This window comes from Actinia tenebrosa, unplaced genomic scaffold, assembly GCF_029948245.1.
Source record: "Actinia tenebrosa isolate PJP-AT-01 unplaced genomic scaffold, QUT_ActTen_1.0 PGA_scaffold11__36_contigs__length_13525064, whole genome shotgun sequence".
NCBI classification, from domain to species: domain Eukaryota; kingdom Metazoa; phylum Cnidaria; class Anthozoa; order Actiniaria; family Actiniidae; genus Actinia; species Actinia tenebrosa.
Genome location: NW_028292571.1, coordinates 13,042,933 through 13,065,906, shown reverse-complemented (window position 1 = coordinate 13,065,906; position 22,974 = coordinate 13,042,933). Strand labels below are relative to the sequence as shown.

Genomic DNA, 22,974 nt, shown 5'->3' with positions numbered 1-22,974 from the left:
TAATTAGCGAAAAATATAGTTAAATGACATACGATATAACTGACATAAAGTTCATCCCGGTGTAAGGGTTGTAAAACTTCGGATTACTTTGAGATCCCACGTGCACATCTAGCGGCGCATCGCGAGGATAGCCGATGTTATCCGAAGTCCCGCGTACTGGCTGGTCAACTTGGTTGCTCTGTTTGCGACTGCTTACGACTTTTTATCGACTGGGAAACGTTTGACCAACGTTTCAAACCATGATTTGGTAGTATTCAGTGATTTCTACAAGGTAATCGCAGCCATTTTTGTAGTGAATTTTATCTGTTTTTTTGGAACAAGCTTAAGGCACACAGGTTTCATGGAATGTGACAAATGTTGTTTAATTAAAGTGCTTTCAGGTATTTGCGTTATCTAGAAAGAATTTATCGCAAAAAAACGGCGACAGAATTGGTGTGTTTGTGCTACACGAAGCATGTCAACAATGGTGCTTCATGAACGATTGTTACAGAACCGATGCGATGTGAAACTGACTCAAATTTTTACGGTGACAATATTTGAGCCCTTTGAAAGGATAACTGAGCTCTGTAAGCAGAATATCAAGCCCTGAATACCTGCAAGTGAATATTCTACATATACATGATTCAAAAATGTTGCTGTGTATCTATAGCAGTAGACACATGTACTCATCGAGAACGTATTTTTTTAGCTAGTTATCTCACCTGATATACTAATCAGTTCTCATGCATAAATACCAGCGACACCAGCTAGAATAGCTAAGGCTCGACACCGAGGAACGCATGTTTGCTTTCATCCATTTCATATCAACTTAGGCCCCGTCCACACGTATCCGCAAATATTTTTTTTTTCCGGAAACGAAAATGTTCGCGTCCACATGCAGCGTATTCGAATCGTTTTCGAATCGTTTTCGCTGTCCACACGTATCCGGAAATTTCTTGATCCGCCCTGATGCACGCTAGTGCCTAGTCTTTTTGACGGATAGTTTTTCTTTTGAGCATGCGCAAAATCGCGTTTACGTCATCGTATTTGAAAATTTGCGGATACGACCGTCCACACGTATCCGTATTCGGAGCGTATTCGAAAATTTCCACTCTGGAGACCGTTTTCGAAAATTTCCGGATACGGATACAAAAATTTCCGGACACGTGTGGACGCAACCCGTATCCGCAAAAAAAGAATTGGGGAAACACAAATTTCCGGAAACGTGTGGACGCAACCCGTACCCGTAAAAAAAGAATTGCGGAAACACAAATTTCCGGATACGTGTGGACGGGGCCTTCGAATACGCTCCCAATACGGATACGTGTGGACGGTCGTATCCGCAAATTTTCTTACTGAATGCATTTACATTGATTTTTGATCAATTCTAAAAAACGTACTTAGTAAATTCGTTTGGGAAACTACTTTTGAGCATTTTCGATCATTTCAGCATGGACTATAGCTCATGTTTTTCATAGGTTTTGACACAGTTTCAAGTGTTTGCAATGTGCCTTTGAGGCCGTACTAGAGGAACTCCTGGTTGATTCCATCCATTTTACACCAACTCAAAACTCTTATATTTGCTGCTTTTTATTTTTGTGTAAAATCCATGATTTTGACCAGTCATTCCTCCCTAACGTTAAACTAAACCATGTCATCTTATGAACATAACATTTCGTGTTATCCAATAAAAATCTAACTTAGAGTTTTGGCCTTTTTGGATGATATTTAGTTAATACAAATAATCAGCTCTTTCTTGGTGTTGCAGGGCACCCGCTGAGCCATAAAGACAATAAAACAAAAGCCGAGAACAATGAGTTTGGAGCTAAACAATACCCTGTAATACAAAAAAAGTGGATGATAACTAGTTGAGTAATGGACTGCGTCGGTGTTTCTGAATAAAACCGTAGGAACTTATGGATAAATTGAATCACCGTAAAAAGCTTCGTCGGAGTAAGAGGGCGACGACGACGAAGGACTAACGCCTGAAACGTCAGTTTAACAAACCATCTTACGGTGATTCAATTTATCCATAAAATCCTACTGCAATACAAAAACCCTAACCCAGAATACGATACATCCTGCAACACCAAGTAAGACCCAAATAATCTAGATAAGAAATCATCTGTTCTCACAGCGTTGAGTCGCATAAGACCTTAAGATTTAGCCTACTGGCCTTATTTAGGATTTTTCGGTTTCAGTAATAATTTCTAATGGGAATGCAGTGGGTTATCAGTCCTCAACCCAACCGTCAACCTGGGTGACCAGGAGCTGTTATTTTTCCCCTTATCCGAAACCAATCTGGCTCTAGATGATTATCACCACTACTCAAAGCTGCATGGTCGCTGTAGCATATGCTAACGTCTAACGTAAACCATACGTCCTTCTTAATTCTTTCTGTACAACTTTAGTGGTACTTTGTTTTGATTCTTTTGTTCTTTCTTTTGCCTTTCTTTCAACTTTTCATGTCATTCTCTTTTATGATGCATTGTCTTCATCTTTTGAGATTCGTCGTTTTAGAAGTCGATCAGAAGTTTAAACAAACTGCCTGATAATAGATGTTTGGATTCAGGGATTCTTTGCAGTAATCTATAAAACAAACAAACAAAAAACATTGTTACATAACAGATCTTTGAAACAACATCTGAGATGATTCAAGTCAGGGCACGGCTAACTAACGGATTGAACTCAGAAGTTGCAATTATATTAGGGTTGGATCTGTGAATTATTTAGCTGTACGGCCTGACTTAGATCATCCCGGAAGTCATTTCAGGGTTCAATCTGTGAGCTAGCCGTGCCCTGACTTAGATCAGCCCAGAGGTTTTTTCAGGGTTCGATCTGTGAGTTAACCTTGCCCTGACTTAGATCAGCCCAGAGATTGTTTCAAAACGTTTTTTTTTTTTCATTTTCGATGCGTGTTTATAGCCTACCATTAGTTTCCTTACTGCAGATTTCATCCGAGGATCAAAATAACCAACTGGTCTGATATTTATAAGCTCCTGAAGATTATCTGTCAAACGAAAAAGAAAACCCAGATGAATATGTCAGGAATAAGATTGTTTGTTTAGTTGTATCCATATTCATGTGTCTTCTCATGTGCAGCCATTAAACAAAGAAATGATACTCTAGGGAATGACACGTGGTCTGAAATTGGAAACCATTACGTCTAAGGTAAATATAGAGATATAATACATTGCTTCTCAAAAGCTTGCCGTCCTGATAGAATAGGATATTGCTACCTCTTCCGGGTCCAAATTAAAAATTACTTCTACAGAAATTTTTTTCTGGGTGTTTTTACTTCATAGCAGGATTTTCTGTTCCTATATAATATATAATTATTAATAATAATAACACTTTATTTCTTAAAACAAAGCATTTAAAACTCTCAGTGCTTTTTAAAAATGGAAGAAAAATTATAAAAAGGTACTTAAAAAGTCATTGACATTATTAAATTATAAAAACGTGAAGAAAAAGTGAAAAAAGAAATTAATTGTCGAAGTTTGAGAATAAATCCTGGGGAAAAGTTGTGGCAAGATTTTAGTGATCTTTTGTGTGATTCAGTGGAACCGGAAATACGTCATAACTTAATAAAGCAAGCCCTATATCCTGTAAGGGGTCTATCAGATAGCCTGCGTAGCGGCCCAATGGGGCGGAAGGAAAAATCCAGGGGTTTATTGCAGGCCCTCCCTCTCCTCCCTTCCTCTCCCCAGTTCCCCCTCCCCTCCTTCCCCAGTCCCCAATCCCCTTCCCTTCCCTTTGGGCCGCTACGCAGGCTATCTATCAGAGGTCACCGACTCCCGGGTAAGGACGAAAAACAAATTTCGGACAAAAAGATTTGAAAACAAATATTTTTCATTATAAAATGTTATGTCTAAATTAGCTTACCCCCTAACCCCAGGTATTGGTTCCAGTGGTAAGCATGGCTCCCTGATCGCCAGGACAAACACTGTTTTGGGGGGGAGGGGGTCGTTGTAAAATCAGTGAACCTAAACCATCAAGATATCCTCATACAAACTTTAAAACTGATTTTAAAATTATTTTGTCCAAGATTATAGTTGTATCAATTCGCAATTACATTATTACGGAAAGAAAATAGACCTTTAGCATTCAACGGCTGTGGCTTCTCAAACAAACTATATTTCACATGTGAATTATGATCATTTAAGCAAATTTCTATTTAAAGAATCAAAAAAATCCATAACTATATAGGAGCAAAAAACACTTTTTTTTAATATTTCTAGGGCTTTTAAAAAATCGTAAAAATCCGTGAACTCAATAACTTTTTTCTTTAGGCTAACTGACCCATTATGATTTTTGACGATCAAGACGATTAATCGAGCTAACGTACCTTCAGCTGGCCGTGTAAATACCATGGCAACGACCATTAACAGACATAGAGAAGCCAATAAAATGCTCCAGAAATGCATTTTTGAAGTTCCAACGTGAAAAAATATCGTTCTCCTTGCAAAAGTCAAAAAATTAATTTAACTCTTTTCTATCAATAACAATTGGAGAAGTTTTTTGTAAATAACATTTTGGAAACCTGTTGAATAGCTTATTACGTCACGTGTTATTTCACATATTACCTAATAAGATAAGCTGTCAAAAATACAAGGAAAACAAATAGAAAGCTACCTGTTGATTCACACGCTTGTTGAACAGTATTCACATGCATGAGCAGGTCTGTTGTTAATGAATTAAATTATATACATTTAATATAAAAGAATAAATTGAATAAAATCGATAAATTTGTAAATAGAAATGGGGAATTTTTTTATCAGACGAGTTTTTTTAATGAAATTAAGTCATAATATGGCTAAAATTTTCTACCAAACCACCAATTATTTTTGTAACTTCTTTCTCATGTTACCTTGACAACGAGATAAAATTTCTTGTAACAATGACAACCGGGTTAGCACTAAATTATTGAATAGCATTTTTCATGGTTACTGAAAATATAGATGTCGTAAAGCCTTGTGGGATAGAAATTCCTGCAAACATTGCAAATAAAGAGTGCGATTACCTGGAAAAGAAGAAGAATATCAGTCGTAAAACCATAGTTCTTGCATATGAATTGAAAAGCAAGACAACAAAACATTGTTGCAGGATTTTGAGCATGTGCTCTGGGACTGGCTTATCCGCATTTATATCCCATGATGAACAATTGTGACGTTATCCGTGGAAAGCGCTATTGTATTACACAACACCTTTAAGGAATAAGAATATACCTGAATATTAGACTCGCGATGAACGTATAGCAATAAGAATGGACCTGAATTAGATTGGATGAACGTATAGGAATAAGAATGGACCTGAATTAGATTGAATGAACGTATAGGAAAAAGAATGGACCTGAATTAGATTGAATGAACGTATAGGAATAAGAATGGACCTGAATCAGATTGAATGAACGTATAGGAATAAGAATGGACCTGAATCAGATTGGATGAACGTATAGGAATAAGAATGGACCTGAATTAGATTGAATGAACGTATAGGAATAAGATTGGACCTGAATTAGATAGGATGAACGTAGAGGAATAAGAATGGACCTGAATTAGATTTTATGAACGTATAGGAATAAGAGTGGACCTGAATTAGATTGAATGAACGTATAGGAATAAGAATGGACATGAATTAGATTGAATGAACGTATAGGAATAAGAATGGACCTGAATTAGATTGGATGAAAGTATAGGAATAAGATTGGACCTGAATTAGATTGGATGAACGTAGAGGAATAAGAATGGACCTGAATTAGATTAAATGAAGGCACAGGAATGAGAATTAGAAAAAGGCAAGAAATGATTACGTTTTAGTTTAACGGAGCAGGTGTAATTTTCCTTATCTCTTTCAATTGGTAAATTACTTTATTAAAAGACCAATGTTTAGATAATTTTGACGTACCCTGTTTTTGATATCTTAATATTGGACTACAACGTCAAACTACTCAAAATATGGCTATTTTCGTGTCAAATGTTGTCCCGTATCCCGCAGGATTCAAAGATTGCCTTTTCCCTTTATTTTTAGATAAATGAGATGAAGATCTAGTTAATTATTCTTTCAGGAATGAGAAGTAGTAAAAAGGCAAGAAATGATTACGTTTTAGTTTAACGGAGCAGGTGTAATTTTCCTTATCTCTTCCAATTGGTAAATTACTTTATTAAAAGACCAATGTTTGGATGATTTTGAAACGATCTCAAGGTAAAGAAGTGGACAAGGTACTTACTCTAATACAGATATAAGCAACAATATTTTTTGTCGACATCCATAAGATGATATATTGAAGAATTAGAAAACGAGCGCGTGCTGTGTGCAGTACTTTTATAAAGGTGACGCGTGGGTTGGCAGAACACTAGAGAAAAATAATTAGAGGAAAAAGTGGCATTCTTCTGAAATTAAAAGAAATATATATTCTAATCTGCGGGAAGTTGCTTCACCTCTGATAAGTGTGCAATACGTTTGAGAAAAACCTCCAAATTTTATCAATATTACCACTAGGCAAGTTGAAGTCCAACATATGTTATCCACCTATTGTGCATACAATGTTTTCCGTCATCTATGGTACAGGAGCTGAGAAAGTCATTAAAGTAAACTTGCAATAACGTTGCGCAGCTGTTGCGCAGTATTAAGTTTAATGAAGTTTACTTCCTGTCATCTGGTTAGCGACATCCTGTGTTAAGATAACTTATATGTTTTGACGGGAAAAAAGCCACATTCTCTCTTGGCATTGTTAACTGAAAGAGCTGCTCTTTGTCTTGAACTTCCAATTTGTCTTGAGCTCAAGTTTTCAATAATTAAGTTTCTGTTCCACAGTAGAATGGCTCGACAGGGGCAGATATGTCTGTTCGGTATTGTGCTGTATTTCTTTATTCGTTCTTCTCTGATTGGCAGCGTAGAACTCGATGGAGCATATTTCACCCAGGTTGCCTTTCATAAGCTGGAAGGTAACTCGCTTCAAACCATCTCCGTCAGAAGTGTTCTTCAGTGTTGTATGCGATGCGAGCGAGTACTAGAATGCTTGTCTTTCAACTTCGCTGTCTTGCCCACCACAAATGGCTTGTATGAATGCGTGCTGCTGAAAAATGATACCAGTGAATCAACAGGCTTTCTTGTTCCTACACAAGAATATCATCACTATACTCGTTTCGTTGTAAGTACTGCTTTGCTTCAACTATATTTGTTTTACACTTTTTCAATGTTTTCTGGTCATTTTGATTTTTACGTTTATTATTCTTTAATTTTGAAAGGATAAATGTGCCATCCCGAGATGCAAAAATAATGGCACGTGTGCGACGGTGGGCAACGACTTCCAGTGCCACTGCCCGCAAGGATTCACGGGTAAACTGTGCGAAGAACGTAAGTAAAAGAAACGAATTAAAAAATGCAGGAGTTCTAGAATACTTGGGGGGAAAAAAAAGGAAATTTAGGAATACAAAGTACGCATTCAGGTCCTTTTCTTTGAAAGCTTTTAATTTTCATAAAATTCCCCATAAGGTATACATTTTCTGAGTCGGCTGCCGGCTATAGAATAATGAAGCTACTGCGCACGCTCCTACGTAACGACATGCGCGCGCACTGGAAAGGCTCAAGACTGCGAATGACCAATGTTTTATTTAAGGCATACACGCTTTAAACTTCAACAGGGCAAAACTCTCAATTTTTGCACGGGATTCTATATTTCTTTATCGAATTTCCAAAAGGGTACATTAAAAAGAAACTTATAAAAACGTTTGGGATAAAATAACATGAGTTTTACTCATAGAAAAAGCGGTAAGTGTACATTTTTGGAACTCGTTTTAGAGAAACAATGTCAAGCAGTAGACAAATAAAAAAATTCTTTTCAAAATATTTCTCAACAATTTCCAAATCATTTTACTTATATTTGAAAAAGATTTATAATTTAGGATTCCCGAAAAAAAGTCAAATGTTTGATTACTTGCGTTGTTTTGAATTTTTTTCGTATAGGAAGTTTGTTACCGATTTTTTTTCCTGCCAAAAATTGTTGATATGCTTATCTTTAATGTGAATATCTCGAATATGAACTCGGCATATTCCCTTTTTCTTTCCAGATTTGAAAACAGCATTAAATTTGGGTTGAAGAAATCGTGATTCAAAAACTTTTTCATGGATTTTTTTCTGTAGCAGGAAGCCACCTTAAGCGGGAGCAAATATTGCATGTTTTATTCTTTTTTTGATTGGATGAAACGCATTCAATTTTGAAAAATCACAGTCATTAAGAGCGCAATGGCTGGACGAGAGATGTTTACTTTCACTCTGGTTAACGTAGACGGATCAAATATTTTTGCATCTTATTACACAGATGTTGATCTCTCAATTTTCTTATCTAACTTTAAAGCTGGCAAATCAGCTGGTTTTGATGCAATTAATATGTCAGTCAGATATCAAATAAAGTATTGCCAAGCGCCAAGTAGCACATGAAGCTTCAAATGCCTCCCTTGCTAACCTTTTTGAAGTGAACATTACTTCGTGTCACGTGACCTTCGTGCTTGGGACCTAAAAGTGTGTTAATATTTTTCCAGCATCATGCACTGGCGGTAATGCCCTTGGAATGGAAAGTGGTGCCATTCCTGATTCAAGCATTAAGGCTTCTAGTTACATTCATCCCGATTTTCTACCACATTATGCTCGACTTAATGCAACTAACTTTTGGTTACCCGCGGTTAATGATAGCAGCCCGTGGCTTCAAGTGGATTTGAGCACGGTTACCATTGTTTCAAGTATTGCGACACAAGTATTTCACCTGCCGTATTTCTTGATGAAGAACTACAGCTTGCAATATAGCTTGAACAGCTTCTCCTTTGAAGATTATGAAGGAGGCAAGGTCTTGATGGGAAACACTGACGGTGACACTGTTGTCAAGAATGATCTGCAACCTGCCATCATCGCAAGGTACATCAGGATTCTACCTAAAAAGTTTGAAAGGGTTATAGCCTTACGGATTGAGTTGTATGGATGCCGACAAGGTATAATTTAAATTATACTAACATGTATTTTAAAATGTTAGAACCAATTATAGCCGGCTTTCTATCGAACCATCCATCAAATAGATATCCTGATCCATCCCACCCAGTCTCATCCCGTCCCATATGTCTACCTCCTTTCTTGTGTCTCTGATTTACTCCTCCTAAATCATAGCCTCACAAATTTCAAAAGAAATACTAGCAATCAGAAAGCTCCCTGCTCCAAAGAGATTAAAATTGAGGTTATTTAAAATGTATGTCAATTAAGGCTTTTCAAACAAAATTTTCTTGGAAAAAGCTTCGAGCTCAATGAGACCTCTTTGCGGGTCAGACGCTCCAATCACCAAGCTACTCGTAATCATGTTAGTGAGCGAGGTTAAGATGGTATTTAGACGAGATTGAAATTAAATGTTTCTTTGTAGGTTGGTATCATTGTTTAAACGTATCAACAACCTTGATCATTATAGAAATTTAATAATAACCGAGCTTTTGGGCTCAACGCGCTAGTGTTTTGTTCGTTTCTATTTTGCGCGCGCTGGTTATTTGTAGAAGTTATACCCGTTGAAGTCGATTTTATAAACTAATTACGATTTGGAGGCGACAATACCAAGAAATATTGACGGCTAGTTGGGAAAAAATATATTCGGTATTAGGCGGAATCGCTTAGTAATTAGTTTTGTATCGCTATTCTAAAGAATTTAACACATGAAAGAGGGAAAAAACTGAGCGATTTCCTTTGATTAAAAGCGAAATTCTCATTACGAGCGCGCGCTATTTTGCAAGCAACAAGCGTAAAAATATGACGCGCGCGCTCAAGCTTTCCTTTTCGTCGCGTGTTAGTCGATCAGAAACCTTGTTTTTGAAATGACAATACCACAAAATATTGTCGTCTCAAAAATATAAGAAACTATTTAGTGAATCGCGGTACTACATTGTACCCTGATGACGGGCGTGGACCCCGAAACCACCTCGGTTAAATGATTGTTTTTAATTATGGTTAACAACAATTAACAACAGTTTATTAAATTTTCTATAATTATCAAGGTTGTTGATACGCTTAAACAATAATAATGAGATTGAAATTATTGATTATTTTATGTTTTTATCTACATGCACAGGAAATTAAGAGTAGATTGGTCTCACTCTTCTACCATATCAAGTCTTGAAGAATATAATTGCCTTTTTAGCAAGCATGTTAGCTTAGAATTCATTAAACGCTGCAAGATTAGAATAATTAGAAGACCTATTTGAGGACACCAGCTTGTCAAAAGCTAAAAATGAATGAAGCTTATAAAATGTTTAAACATTAAAATAATAAAATAAAATATATAAAAAAAGGAAAGGTGTTAATGTATTGCCGAGTCCTGAAAATTGTTTATTTTAGCAGGGTATTTTTTTTTTTTGCAAAAAAATTGTCCACATAAAATATCTGATTTACGTTCAGTAAAAATAATGAGAATATTTATAAAATATATGACTCTTAAGTGATCTTCACACCTGAAAGAGACAATATTGAGAAATAGACACTGTTAGTTATACCACAACACACTACTAATGAGTAGAGTGCTTTTAGTCTCACTGTTGAATAGTTAGATAAATTTATCTAATTAACTTAGATAACTATTTAGTTGACGTCACCTAAAATAGTAAAAGCGCGCCAAATATGAAATTTGAAATATGAAACCAAAAATGAAGCTTATAAAATGTTTAAACATTAAATTAATTAAAAGATGATGATGTATTGTTGTTGAGAAATTTGTCAGCCTTCAAATGCCAGCTTAGTAGAGCCAGTGTCAATAGGCCCTTTGCAGCTAAGCAATCACGTGCTGATTAATTCACTGAGAGCAAATGAATGAACATCTTGATTCCCATGGGTGAAATATACTGGTGAGCAAACAAACTTTCTACAACCTTTCTCGAGAGATCGTAATAAAACTGCATTTCGTAACACACTGGATACACATCGTTTCATTCAGTTCTTTACAAGTAGCTAAAAAGAATCACCTATTTAATATAAAAACAAAAATTTTGCAGTCCAGTACAGACACGTGACCGTTAACTGCAAAGGGCCTATTGTAGCCATACTCTTGATATCATCTGATATATTCAAGTTAATCATTTATGAACTTTTAAGCAATATCTACGAAGGTTGTAACTTTTCATGAATGAAGTGTTCAAATAAAGTTTTACTGCCAATAGACCTTATTCGTGGTGTGACAATGTTTTCCCAATTCAGCGTGACAAACCTCCAGGGGATTCATTTTCTTTTGTTTTTACTCTTCGAAAAATTCCTGAGTATCCCAAAGGATACGAAAGGAATAACGATGATATCCCGACGAGTTTCAAAACAATAGCTCTTCATTCCCCCAGAGGTTTGTCACACTGAATTGGGAAAACATTGTCACACCACGAATAAGGTCTATTGATTGGGTTGTGTTTGATTAAAACTAATGTACGCATTAATTTGAAGCGGAATTTTAAATGTATAGGAAATAAAAATAAATGGCATCATAAACAGTGGCATTTCTACAGAGTAGTTTTTCATCAACTGAAATCCAAAAGACATCTTGCACCATCACGTGACGACAGCCATGTTAGATGGCAGGAACGATACAATCGCTTTACACGAGAAAGAATTCAATTCCCGAGAGCAATTGAACCCTATTGTTCTGCCATCTAAACACCATATCTAAAACAATTTTGACTTTTAATTTTTTTAAACTTTACAACGATCTCAAGGTAAGAAAGTGGACATGTACTGTAATACAATGTAATAATGTACTGGTATAAACAATATTTTTTGTCGATATCCATAAGAAGATATATTGAAGAAATAAAAAAAAAGCGTGCGTGCTGTGTGCAGTACTTTTATAAAGGTGACGCGTGGGTTGGCAGAGTTCGAGAGAAAAAGAATTAGAGGAAAAAGTACTACAAATAGCGAGACACCCTTCATGTTCAGTAAGATGTTGATTAACATGGCACGCCTTATCCATAGAGAGATGTTCAAGCACACGTGTAGTTGTGTCGGGTCGTCTCACCGAATATAGCTGGCTTTACATGGGACGCCTTATCCATAGAGAGATGTTCAAGCACGCATGTAGTTAAATGTCGGGTGGTCTCACCGACATATAGCTGGCTTTACATGGGACGCCTTATCCCCAGACAGATGTTCAAGGACGCGTGTAGTTAAGTGTCGGGTCGTCACCCCGACATAGCTGGCTTTACTTCCAGCACATGAAAATTTGTATACTACACGAGCACGGAACCCACTGGGGATAGGGTCTTTCGGACTAAACAAACTACCTAATTAATGCGAGGTGAAGACTAGCTTAACATTGATCTCATTGTTGATCTCGTCTGTTAGTTTTTTTCTTGTCATGCTGTAGTTTTCTGTATTCTTTTGATCGCGATCGTTTGTTAATGGCGCGGTGTCGCGCTATTTGTAGTAACAAGAGAATATCAATTAAGAGAGCACATCTCCCATACATGGGTCTGTAACCATGAAAATGTTTTGAAAATCTATTTTTAGCTCCGCGCGCAAGTCTGAGTTATTTTTAGCATGCGATTCCTGATTGTTCAGAGTTGTAGTGATTTCAATGTGAGAGAAAAATGTTTAGTTTCCGACGAGAAAAATGTCTTCAAAATCAGTAAAAAGTTAAAATTGATCTATCATGTATTCTTCATAGACGAATTAAATATTAAACTTAATAATTGATGTAAAAGAACATCGAAAAAGATCAGGATAGTTTTCAGTATACGAACAAGCTAAAAACAGCGAAGACGCCAGGGTAGGAAACCGCGATAAAAAATGCGATGAAAATAGTGAATAACCAACAGTGAAGACAGCGAAAAAAGCATTTATCGTAGCGTTTTCGATAGTAAATAGAGTTTAAGTTCAAGAAATTAAGAAGATGATGAACAAGACGAGTATTTTGTTTCACACACGAATCAGAACAAACTATTTGCAACGAAATGTACTGAAAAAAACGACTGTTATCACAGAGGAAAGAACTATAATACAAAAGGCACTAAAATGATTTTTCACAATTATTTAATATGTTTAGCTTGCCAAAATACGGTATGTCACTTTATGCAAAAGACATTGTCCATATTGAGAAAAGGTGAATTAATCAAAGAGTTTGACTTTTAAAACTAGAACTTTCTTTCATATTTTCATTGCACCTTGAATTTTCGCTCCGCCTCGACGTTCAGGTATTTTTTCATAATTTTTTAATATCTAAAGTCCCCAAGCGACAATAGAAATACAATCACAATATCGACCAAATACAAAAAGCAAATCAAACTTAGTATCTGAGGATTCAAACTAATAAAAAAGAGATTATTTTTATCTGCTTGTTAAGCAATGGTCAATGCTTATCATGCGTAAATCTATTTATGGTGCACGCGGATAGTTGGGAGAGTGCAACTCTAGCTACCAGAGTGCTCTCCCAACTATCCAAAATTGGGAAAATTCGTGCAGTTGATAAATGAAGTCTTAATCGTTTTAATTCACAAGAAAGTTTTTCAATGACCGAGGAGAAGTCAAATTAGCGATCTTTGTTGCAATTTGGCTGCATCACAAATTATCTGAACACTTTGAACCGTATATTTTTCGAAAACTGAGTCGATAGAATACATCAGTGGCTTTACTTGTACTCCAGTAACCATCGTGGTGTTTTACGGGGCTACTGTGGTGACCTGTACGGCGGAGTGAGCAAGAAAAACTGAACTAATTGACTTCTCAACTGCAAGACTTCTTGATTTTGCTGTGAGTGAGCTGGCCGGTGGAAGGGCGAGTTTTCTAGCGAGCCAAACTTGAGCTCAAACAAATACGCTATGAACTTTTTATGGAAAGGAAATCAATAGTTATATTTTACCTTTAAATTTACAGAAAGGTAGACCAGTTTGTAGTCTTTTTAGTTTTATCTTGCAATTTTCACCGGATTTTCACTAAATTGACGTCACCAGCGTACTCCATACGAGTGCTCCATACATTTTTCTCCATAGATGCAGAGCCAATCAGGAATCGCATTCTAAAACACCTCAGACTTGCGCGCGGAGCTAAAAATAGACTTTCAAAAATCTTTCATGGAGCACAGGGATGTGCTCTCTTACTTCATATTCTCTTGGTAGTATAAAGATTCTTTTAAGATTCGTGATATCGCACCCATGGACTTCCAGCTAAAGATCAAAGAGGCGATATACATCAAATGGGAAAACCCTTCCCTCAATAGTCGAGTCAATCCCATTAACCTTGGTCTTTCCATTCGAATTCATTCCATTGTTGTTGTTTTGTTTTTTTTCGCATCGTACAACATTGTAATCACTTTACCAACTATATATAACTAAGTTAGCTTTGTGATCATTATCCACTCATGATGGCAGAAGGACTGCCGAAACATGTCTATTAAAAGAGTCATATTATACCTGAAGATTATTACACAATTTCTGCTTGTTAGACCCTTTGGAAATATGTTATGCGCATATTGTGCATACAATGTTTTCCGTCAGCCTATGGTACAGGAGCTGAGAAAGTCATTAAAAGTTAAGTTGCAATAATTTTGCGTATTATTGAGAGTAATGATGTTTAATTCCTACCATTTGGTTAGCAACATCCCGTGTTAAGATATCAATAACTGACTTTGATGAAAAAAATCACATTTTCTTCGTATTGCTAACTGAAAGAGCTGCTCTTCGTATTGAACTTTCAATTTGTCTTGAGCTCAAGTTATCAATAATTTAGTTTCTGTTCCACAGTAGAATGGCTCGATAGGGGCAGATATGTCTGTTCGGTATCGTGTTGTATTTCTTTATTCGTTCTTCTCTGATTGGCAGCGAAGAACTCGATGGAGCATATTTCACCCAGGTTGCCTTTCATAAGCTGGAAGGTAACTCGCTTCAAACCATCTCCGTCAGAAGTGTTCTTCAGTGTTGTATGCGATGCGAGCGAGTACTAGAATGCTTGTCTTTCAACTTCGCTGTCTTGCCCACCACAAATGGCTTGTATGAATGCGTGCTGCTGAAAAATGATACCAGTGAATCAACAGGCTTTCTTGTTCCTACACAAGAATATCATCACTATACTCGTTTCGTTGTAAGTACTGCTTTGCTTCAATTATATTTGTTTTACTCTTTTTCAATGTTTTCTGGTCATTTTGATTTTTACGTTTATTATTCTTTAATTTTGAAAGGATAAATGTGCCATCCCGAGATGCAAAAATAATGGCACGTGTGCGACGGTGGACAACGACTTCCAGTGCCACTGCCCGCAAGGATTCACGGGTAAACTGTGCGAAGAACGTAAGTAAAAGAAACGAATTGAAAAATGCTGGAATTCTAGAATACTTGGAAGAAAAATAAATTAGGAATACACAGAACACGATCTGGTCCCTTCTGTGAAAGCTAATAGCGCGTTTAAGTTCTATCAAATTCCCCTTAAAGTGTACCAATTGAAAAATGCAGGAGTTCTAGAATACTTGAAAAAAAGAACGCAATCGGGTCCTTTTCTTTGAAAGCGTTTAATTTGTATCAAATTTCCCGTAAAGTATACATTTTCTGAAAGCTTAAGTGACAGCCTACTATAGAAAAATGAAGCTACTGTGCACGCGCAAAAGTTTGATTACTAGTGCCGTTTTGATTTTTTTTCGTAGGAAGTTTGTTATCGCTTTTTTTCCTTCCAAAATTGTTGATATGCTTATCTTTAACATGAATATTTCGAAAATGACCTCGCGATCGGCGCCTCACCTTTTTCTTTCCAGATTTGAAATCAGTATTAAATTTGTGTTTAAGAAATCGTGGTTCAAAAACTTTTTCATGGATTTTTTCTATAGCATATTTTATTCATTTTTTTGATTGGATGAAACGCATTCGGTTTTGAAAAATCACGCAGTCATTAAGAGCGCAATGGCTTAACATGAGAAAATTTGTTTTCGAAAGAGGCCTACGGCCTCACGCAATTACGGACTCTTACAAAAACAAACTCGGGCAAATTATTTCCAAATTGCACGCGAAACTATATTATTACCTATGCTTATCACACAGATGTTGATATATTGATTTTTTTTGGTCTAGCTTTAAAACTGGCAAATCAGCTGGTTTTGATGCAATTAATATGTCACTCAGATATCAAATACAATATTGCCAAGAACCAAGTAGCACATAAAGCTTCAATTGCCTCCCTTTTAGGTTTTCTTATTAATCTATATATTTTATGAGTTTTTGTACCTGACAATAGAGAGTTTAAGATTCTCGTTTACGGCAAACGTTAAACGTCAGTTGACCATTAAAAAATTCTTTAAAATTAGTGAAAAGGAATCGCAAAAATCTCCAAGTAGTAGATAAACAAAAGAATACTTGTCTTTGTCGAGAAGGTTTGCAAAAGGTGAAGTGAAATGTTGGGAAACGATGAAACGTGGTCACGTTTACCGTTTGCGGGAAGAAAAAACGGGAATCTTAATCTGTCTAATATCAAACTAGCAAAAACAATTCCTAAGCTATAAAAGTGCCGAATGTCACTCTACATTCAGACTTGTCATTAGCCAAACATACCATCAGAGTTGCCTTCAGACTCACCATCAGACTCACCATCAGACTCGCCATCAGACTCGCCATCAGACTCGCCATCAGACTCGCCATCAGACTGACCATCAGACTGACCATCAGACTGACCATCAGACTCACTATCAGACTCACCATCAGACTCGCCATCAGACTCGCCATCAGACTCACCATCAGACTCACCATCAGACTCACCATCAGACTTACCATCAGACTTTCCCTTTTGAAGTGAACATTACTTCGTGTAACGGGACCTTCATGCTTGTTACCTGTTAATATTTTTCCAGCAACATGCACTGGCGGTAATGCCCTTGGAATGGAAAGTGGTGCCATTCCTGATTCAAGCATTAAGGCTTCTAGTTACAGTCATCCCTATTTTCTACCACATTATGTTCGACTTCATGGACCTAGACAATGGACATCCACAGTTAATGATAGCAGCCCGTGGCTTCAAGTGGATTTGAGCACGGTTACCATAGTTTCAAGTATTGCAACTCAAGGAGGTAGCGGATATATTTATTGGGCGAAGAGCTACAGCTTGCAATATGGCTTGAACAGCTCCTACTTTGAAAATTATGAAGGAGGCAAGGTCTTGATGGGAAACACTGACGGTGACACTGTTGTCAAGAATGATCTGCAACCTGCCATCATCGCAAGGTACATCAGGATTCTACCTAAAAAGTTTGAAAGGGTTATAAACTTACGGATTGAGTTGTATGGATGCCGACAAGGTAGGATTTAAAATATACTAACATGTATTTTAAAATGTTAGAACCAATTATAGCCGGCTTTCTATCGAACCATCCATCAAATAGATATCCTGATCCATCCCATCCAGTCTCATCCCGTCCCATATGTCTACCTCCTTGCTTGTGTCTCATTTGCTCCTTCTAAATCATCAGCCTCACAAATTTCAAAAGAAATACTAACAATCAGAAGGCTCCCTGCTCCAAAGAGATTGAAATTGAAGTGCTTTTGTGCTTTGAAGGTTATTTAACATGTATGTGAATTATCGTTTTTCAAGCAAAAATTTTCTTGGAAAAAAAAATCCGAGCTCAATGAGACCTCCTGTTTGCGGGTCAGACGCTCAAATCACCAAGCTACTCGTACTCATCCTGGTGAGCGAGGTTTAGATGGTATTTAGACGAGATTGAAATTATGTTTCTTTGTAGGTTGGTATCATAATTATTGTTTAAACGTATCAAAACCTTAAAATAATCGAGATCTTAGGCTCAATGCGCTAGTGTTTTGTTCGTTTCTATTTTGCGCGAGCTCGTTATTATTCCTGCGAGCCGAAAGGCGAGTTGTAACACTAATCTTTGCATACGTGAGGCTTGTGCCAAATGCCAAAAAAATATCGATTAGTGTCTGTCATTTTGTGAGCATTTGCGAAGCATGCAGTCAATATGATCAGCGGTATTTGTCATCGCTGTACATGAGCTACTGCATGCACACCGAGCACGTGGTCCAATAAAGTCATTGACATTAATTCATGTGAAGTATAAAAACAGACTTCTCATCTTCTTCTAAGTTGTCAGATACATTCCGCTCTTTTAGTTTGTACCTTGGGTTACGCTATTGATTTCTAGATCCTCAGTTTTGGGTAGACTGTTGTTTTACGAAAGCAAACAAAGTCATATATATTGACACATTTTAACTATAAAAGACGAAAGTTTTCAGGTCATCTTCACAGTTTTTAGCATTTGCTATCTACCTCATCAGTTATACCTTTTTTTACAAAAAATCTTTACTTCACTAAGTCAGTCTCTGACAAAGCCAGCCATCTATTCGAATTTCTGTTTTCCGAGTTCAAGCAACGGCACTTTTTACTCGCCAAAGGCTACAACATTGCATTTCGCAGCACTTCGCTTTCTATTAGAAACTATTAGTTTGTAGGCGTTATAACCGTTAAAGTCGATTTTACATTGTACCCTGATGATGGGCGTTGACCCCGAAACCTTGGTTAAATTATTGTTTTAAATTATGATTGACAACAGTTAACAACAGGTTATTAAATTTCTATAATTATTAAGGTTGTTGATACGCTTAAACAATAATAATGAGATTGAAATTATAGATTCTTTTTATTTATTTTTTATTGACGTTTTATCGTAATAAATTTCATGTAAATTTTCTTAGTTAATTTAACTTTAGGTTATATTGTACTGGCATATGTATCTATTATTAGTTATTATTAACTTGTTTATTAGTTTATGTAATAGGACTCCATGCTGTCCAATTAAGAAATAATTGGACGAGGAAAATTCCGAGGACTGACAAAATTGTCAATTTGGCAGTCAGAGGAATTTTTCGAGTCTAATTATTTCTTGATTGGGAAGCATGAAATCCCATTACCTATTAATTATATAGTTGCCTAATTAATCCCATATCAACAAGACCTGTCCAATTAAGAATATAATTGGACAGTTACGCTTTCCGCAAATCATTAGATTAATTTCATTGTAATGCAATGTATTTGGAAATTTGATTGAATTTAAATTTAATTTTTTTATCTACATGCACAGGAAATAAAGAGTAGATTTTCCTAACTCTTCTACCATGTAAAGGTTATTAAATTTCTTTAGAAAACTCATTAATAATTCATGAGGAAAACACAATATAAATCATGACCATGAAGGTGATTTTATATCTGATAAAGATTCGTCTTCATTTGCATAAACTTTAACTTGGATTTTCTCTATCAAACTTGGTTCATTTCGTTAAAAAATCGGTACACAATGAGAACAAACATCATAAGTTTTCTAAGCCGTTCAATAATCTCGCAGATCGTGTTTTATCGGGTCTAAAAACACTCCTGCTCGTTTATTAAACATTACATAATTATCAAGGTTGTTGATACGTTACGCTTAAACAATAATAATGAGATTGAAATTATTGATTCTTTTATGTTTTTATCTACATGCACAGGAAATTAAGAGTAGATTGGTCTCACTCTTCTACCATATCAAGTCTTGAAGAATATAATTGCCTTTTTAGCAAGCATGTTAGCTTAGAACTAATTTAACGCTGCAAGATTAGAATAAGTAGAAGACCTATTTGAGGACACCAGCTTGTCAATAACCAAAAATGAAGCTTATAAAATGTTTAAACATTAAAATAATAAAATAAAATATATAAAAAAGGAAAGGTGTAAATGTATTGCCGAGTCCTGAAAATTGTTTATTTTAGCAGGGTTTTTTTTTTTTGCAGAAAAATTGTCCACATAAAATATCTGATTTACGTTCAGTAAAAATAATGAGAATATTTATAAAATATATGACTCTTAAGTGATCTTCACACCTGAAAGAGACAATATTGAGAAATAGACAGTGTTAGTTATACCACAACACACTAATAATGAGTAGAGTGATTTTAGTCTCACTGTTGAATAGTTAGATAAATTTATCTAACTTAGATAACTATTTAGTTGACGTCACCTAAAATAGTAAAGCGCGCCAAATAACGGTCATGCTAATCCGGGGGTTGTATCATTGTTTCTCCCCCTGATCTCAGTAGCTGTTTACTCGTAGTTTCAAATTTAGGTGACGTCATCTAAAATAGTAAATAACTTATCTAATTTAGTTGACGTCACCTATTTAACAGTGAGACTAAAAGCACTCTATCTTGAATAATAATGATAATAACAATAATAACAATAATCTTATTGGTAAAAGCATATGTAATTATCATCTGATCGAAGAACGTTTTTAAATTGTTCTGACAGTTTTTCAATGGTCACGTCAAAAAAAAAAAAAAAAATTTGGGGAATGTGAAAGTGGGGGTAACTATTACGTGATATTTTAGTTTACATACTGAGGTAGTGTGCTTGTACTCATCCGGTTGTCTATGAGATGTTGTAGTTCTTCTGAAACCACGGCGAAATGGCTGGTGAAGATAAAATAAGATTGCATATTTGTTACGCACGAATCAATCGTTTCTCAAAAGATCAATATCACGAGTTTGCATTTGGAAGTCACGTGATTAGGGCACACGTCATTCGATCTCGTTTTTGTGTGTGTGTGTGCACGAGATCTTTCGAAAGTACGAATTTCTGTTTTTCTTTTTGTTTTTCTTTTCTGTAAAAATCTCACAATAAAGAAATATCTCATGATTGGGTAACAGACGAGGATCATGCAAGCAAGACTGCACCATCAATAGTGCAATCTCTGATTCTAAAAATAACCCATGGATCGTCTAACGGGGGTAGGGGAGGGGTGGTCTTCCTAAATCCGCTGATGACGGCAAACGGAGAACAATATGAAGCTTAAAAAAGGTAGAAGTATATTGGTGAACCTTCATTTCTTTCCTACAAGATATCCATTATAACCTGAATCCGAGATGTGCAACAGAAACCCGGGGGGTACTCTTGCCCGTTTAGGGTAGGGATGTGACGCTGAGCCCTCTGAACCCTGACCCTATTTCAGAGTAAAATCGCTGAAATTTATACCCTGCTCCAGAGCAAGATCGCTGAAAACCATACCCTGTTCCCCTGTTCCGGTATTGAAAAATTAGATACCCTGTTCGAGAGAGGAGAGAGCGTGATTTCATGTACCCTGTCCCAGAGCGAGCGCAATTTTATTTAACCTGTTCCAGAGTAGAATCGCAGAAAACCATACCCTGTTTGGCGGCACGTACCTGTATAGCGAATATAGCTGAGTACCCCCCTCCTCTCCCCCCTACCGGAACAGAAAATCCCGATACACCGAAAGCGGCATCGAAGGTAAACTATCTTCCATTCAAATACACTGGTCGTAATGCACTTTTTTTCATTTCAGACCACGTGTCATTCCCTAGAGCATAATTTCTTTGTTTAACAGCATGGTACGAGGAAAGACCGATAAATGTTAATACAACTCAAAATAGTCATCTTCTTCTCAATAGAATGACACGTGGCCTGAAATGCAATAAATAAATAAATGAATAAATAGATAAATAAATAAATAAATAGATAAATAAATAAATGAATGAATGAATAAATAAATAAAATAATAGAAATAAATAAATGAATGAGTGAGTAAATGAATGAATGAGTAAATAAATATATATATATATATATATAAGTAAATAAATAAATAAATAAATAAAAAGGTAAAATAAATAAATAAATAAAAAGGTAAAATAAATAAATAAATAAAAGTACAAAAAAATTAAAGAGCCCCATTAATTTATGGCATAAATTTAAAATAAAATTTCGGCCGTTTTAAGATTTGAAGATTTGAAAATTTGAAAATCAAATAAAAGTAGTTTAGAAAGAAGACAAAAAGCCCAACACCAGAGGAACAGTTTTATTAGAATCAAGTGAAACAAAGGCAACAATTATTGAGAGATTCATAGAAACAATAAAGATTCATACAAGATTTTGGTGCAGTAAGTTTTAAGAGAAGACAAAAAAAGAACTCTGAAGAAAACACTCAAACAAACATTCGTTGGAAAATATCGCCCCATGTAAGGGAATCCGAACTTATGGTGGATTCCGGATTCCAAGGGTCTGGATTCCGGATTCCGAGACTCTGGATTGCGGATTCCAAGCGCTGGATTCCGGATTCCGAGACTCTGGATTGCGGATTCCAAGGGTCTGGATTCCGGATTCCAAAACTTTTGTATTACTATATCTGAAAAATATATTTGATATACTTGCCAGTATAAGTAGAATCGCCTATCTATGAAATCAGCATCCTATGACAGATATTCTTGGTGGAGATATTACACAGTGGGGGAGGGTCTACATCGGTTCAGTCTAGGTCGAGGCGATAGCACTTGAGTGTATACTTTGAATTTCAAAGTAATGGATTCCGGATTCCAAAAGGTTGGATTCCGGATTCAATTATAAACTGGATTCCGGATTCCAAGGCCTGGATTCCGGATTGCAAAGCCTAAAATTTCGTGGATTTCGGATTACCTTACATGGGGCGAAAAATGTTCTCCCAGAGAATCGTGGGTAATCTTGTCCATGGTTGGAGAGATTTTAATTCGTGACGTATCCGCCCAGGTCCAACTGTTCAAAAAAATCCGATAAAACAGGGTGCACACAGGTATCCTCTATTTTTTTCAAAGACTTCTCAAGGACATTTAAAAGGGGTTTTACGATATTTTCAAGGACAGGAAAAACTCCCTTTTGTAGTTTTTGTTTCAAGTAAAATTCTCAGTTTCCTCTGATATAAGGAATCAAGATAGTCCTGAATATCAAATTTATTATTTGTAAAATCAGTATATGACAATTGATTTATTTTTTAAGGACGATTAATGCAGTTTCAAGGACATTTCAAAAACTTTTTAGGAACAAGTTACCAAAAAAATCAAATTCAAATAATTTTCAAATACCTGTGTGCACCCTGAAATAAAGTAGAAATGTTCTCATTGATTTACTGCAATTTTCATAAATATGCGAACTCTGTGTCTCCGAGTTGCACGCTGAAATTTGGTTTTTCGCTGCCGCTAGTCAAAAAATATGAAA

The 22,974-nt window shown here is 36.0% G+C and overlaps 2 protein-coding genes and 1 long non-coding RNA gene across 12 annotated transcripts in view; 1 reads left to right on the top strand and 2 right to left on the bottom strand.

Moving 5' to 3' along the window:
* Positions 1–346: 346 nt before the first annotated feature.
* On the bottom strand, positions 347–4,462 carry LOC148912618 (uncharacterized). The gene is made up of 3 exons (XR_016119279.1): positions 4,328–4,462; positions 2,910–2,989; positions 347–2,568 (listed from the first exon to the last, which is right to left on the bottom strand). It is a non-coding gene; the product is annotated as an uncharacterized LOC148912618 (long non-coding RNA).
* Positions 4,463–6,577: 2,115 nt separating this feature from the next.
* LOC116288177 (uncharacterized) lies at positions 6,578–17,282 on the top strand. Its single transcript, XM_089027223.1, has 7 exons — positions 6,578–7,132; positions 7,230–7,338; positions 8,523–8,892; positions 10,082–10,211; positions 14,737–15,057; positions 15,155–15,263; positions 16,808–17,282. The coding sequence occupies exons 1-7, from the start codon at positions 6,800–6,802 to the stop codon at positions 17,260–17,262; spliced, it is 1,827 nt and encodes a 608-aa protein (XP_088883349.1). The 5' UTR covers positions 6,578–6,799; the 3' UTR covers positions 17,263–17,282.
* Positions 12,998–22,974, bottom strand: part of LOC116288174 (transient receptor potential cation channel subfamily A member 1) — a 47,592-nt gene continuing 37,615 nt past the window's right edge. For 4 of the 10 annotated variants that reach the window (XM_089027357.1, XM_089027358.1, XM_089027350.1 and 1 more), the window contains 4 exons: positions 20,334–20,405; positions 17,274–19,820; positions 16,536–17,194; positions 12,998–14,982 (listed from right to left, as the gene is read on the bottom strand). In XM_089027357.1, coding sequence (XP_088883483.1) covers positions 19,815–19,820; positions 20,334–20,405 — 78 coding nt within the window. In that variant the 3' untranslated portion in view covers positions 12,998–14,982; positions 16,536–17,194; positions 17,274–19,814. Of the gene's footprint in view, positions 14,983–16,511; positions 17,195–17,273; positions 19,821–20,333; positions 20,406–22,974 lie in introns of all 10 variants that reach the window. The other 6 variants (XM_089027352.1, XM_089027351.1, XM_089027353.1 and 3 more) reach the window with 6 other exon arrangements.

Bases quoted from the DNA above. Each gene is read 5' to 3' on its own strand.
- LOC116288177 (XM_089027223.1), top strand. From the start codon at position 6,800: ATGGCTCGACAGGGGCAGATATGTCTGTTCGGTATTGTGCTGTATTTC. The intron at 7,133-7,229 runs GTAAGTACTGCT...TAATTTTGAAAG, and splicing joins ATCACTATACTCGTTTCGTT to GATAAATGTGCCATCCCGAG. The intron at 7,339-8,522 runs GTAAGTAAAAGA...ATATTTTTCCAG, and splicing joins GGGTAAACTGTGCGAAGAAC to CATCATGCACTGGCGGTAAT.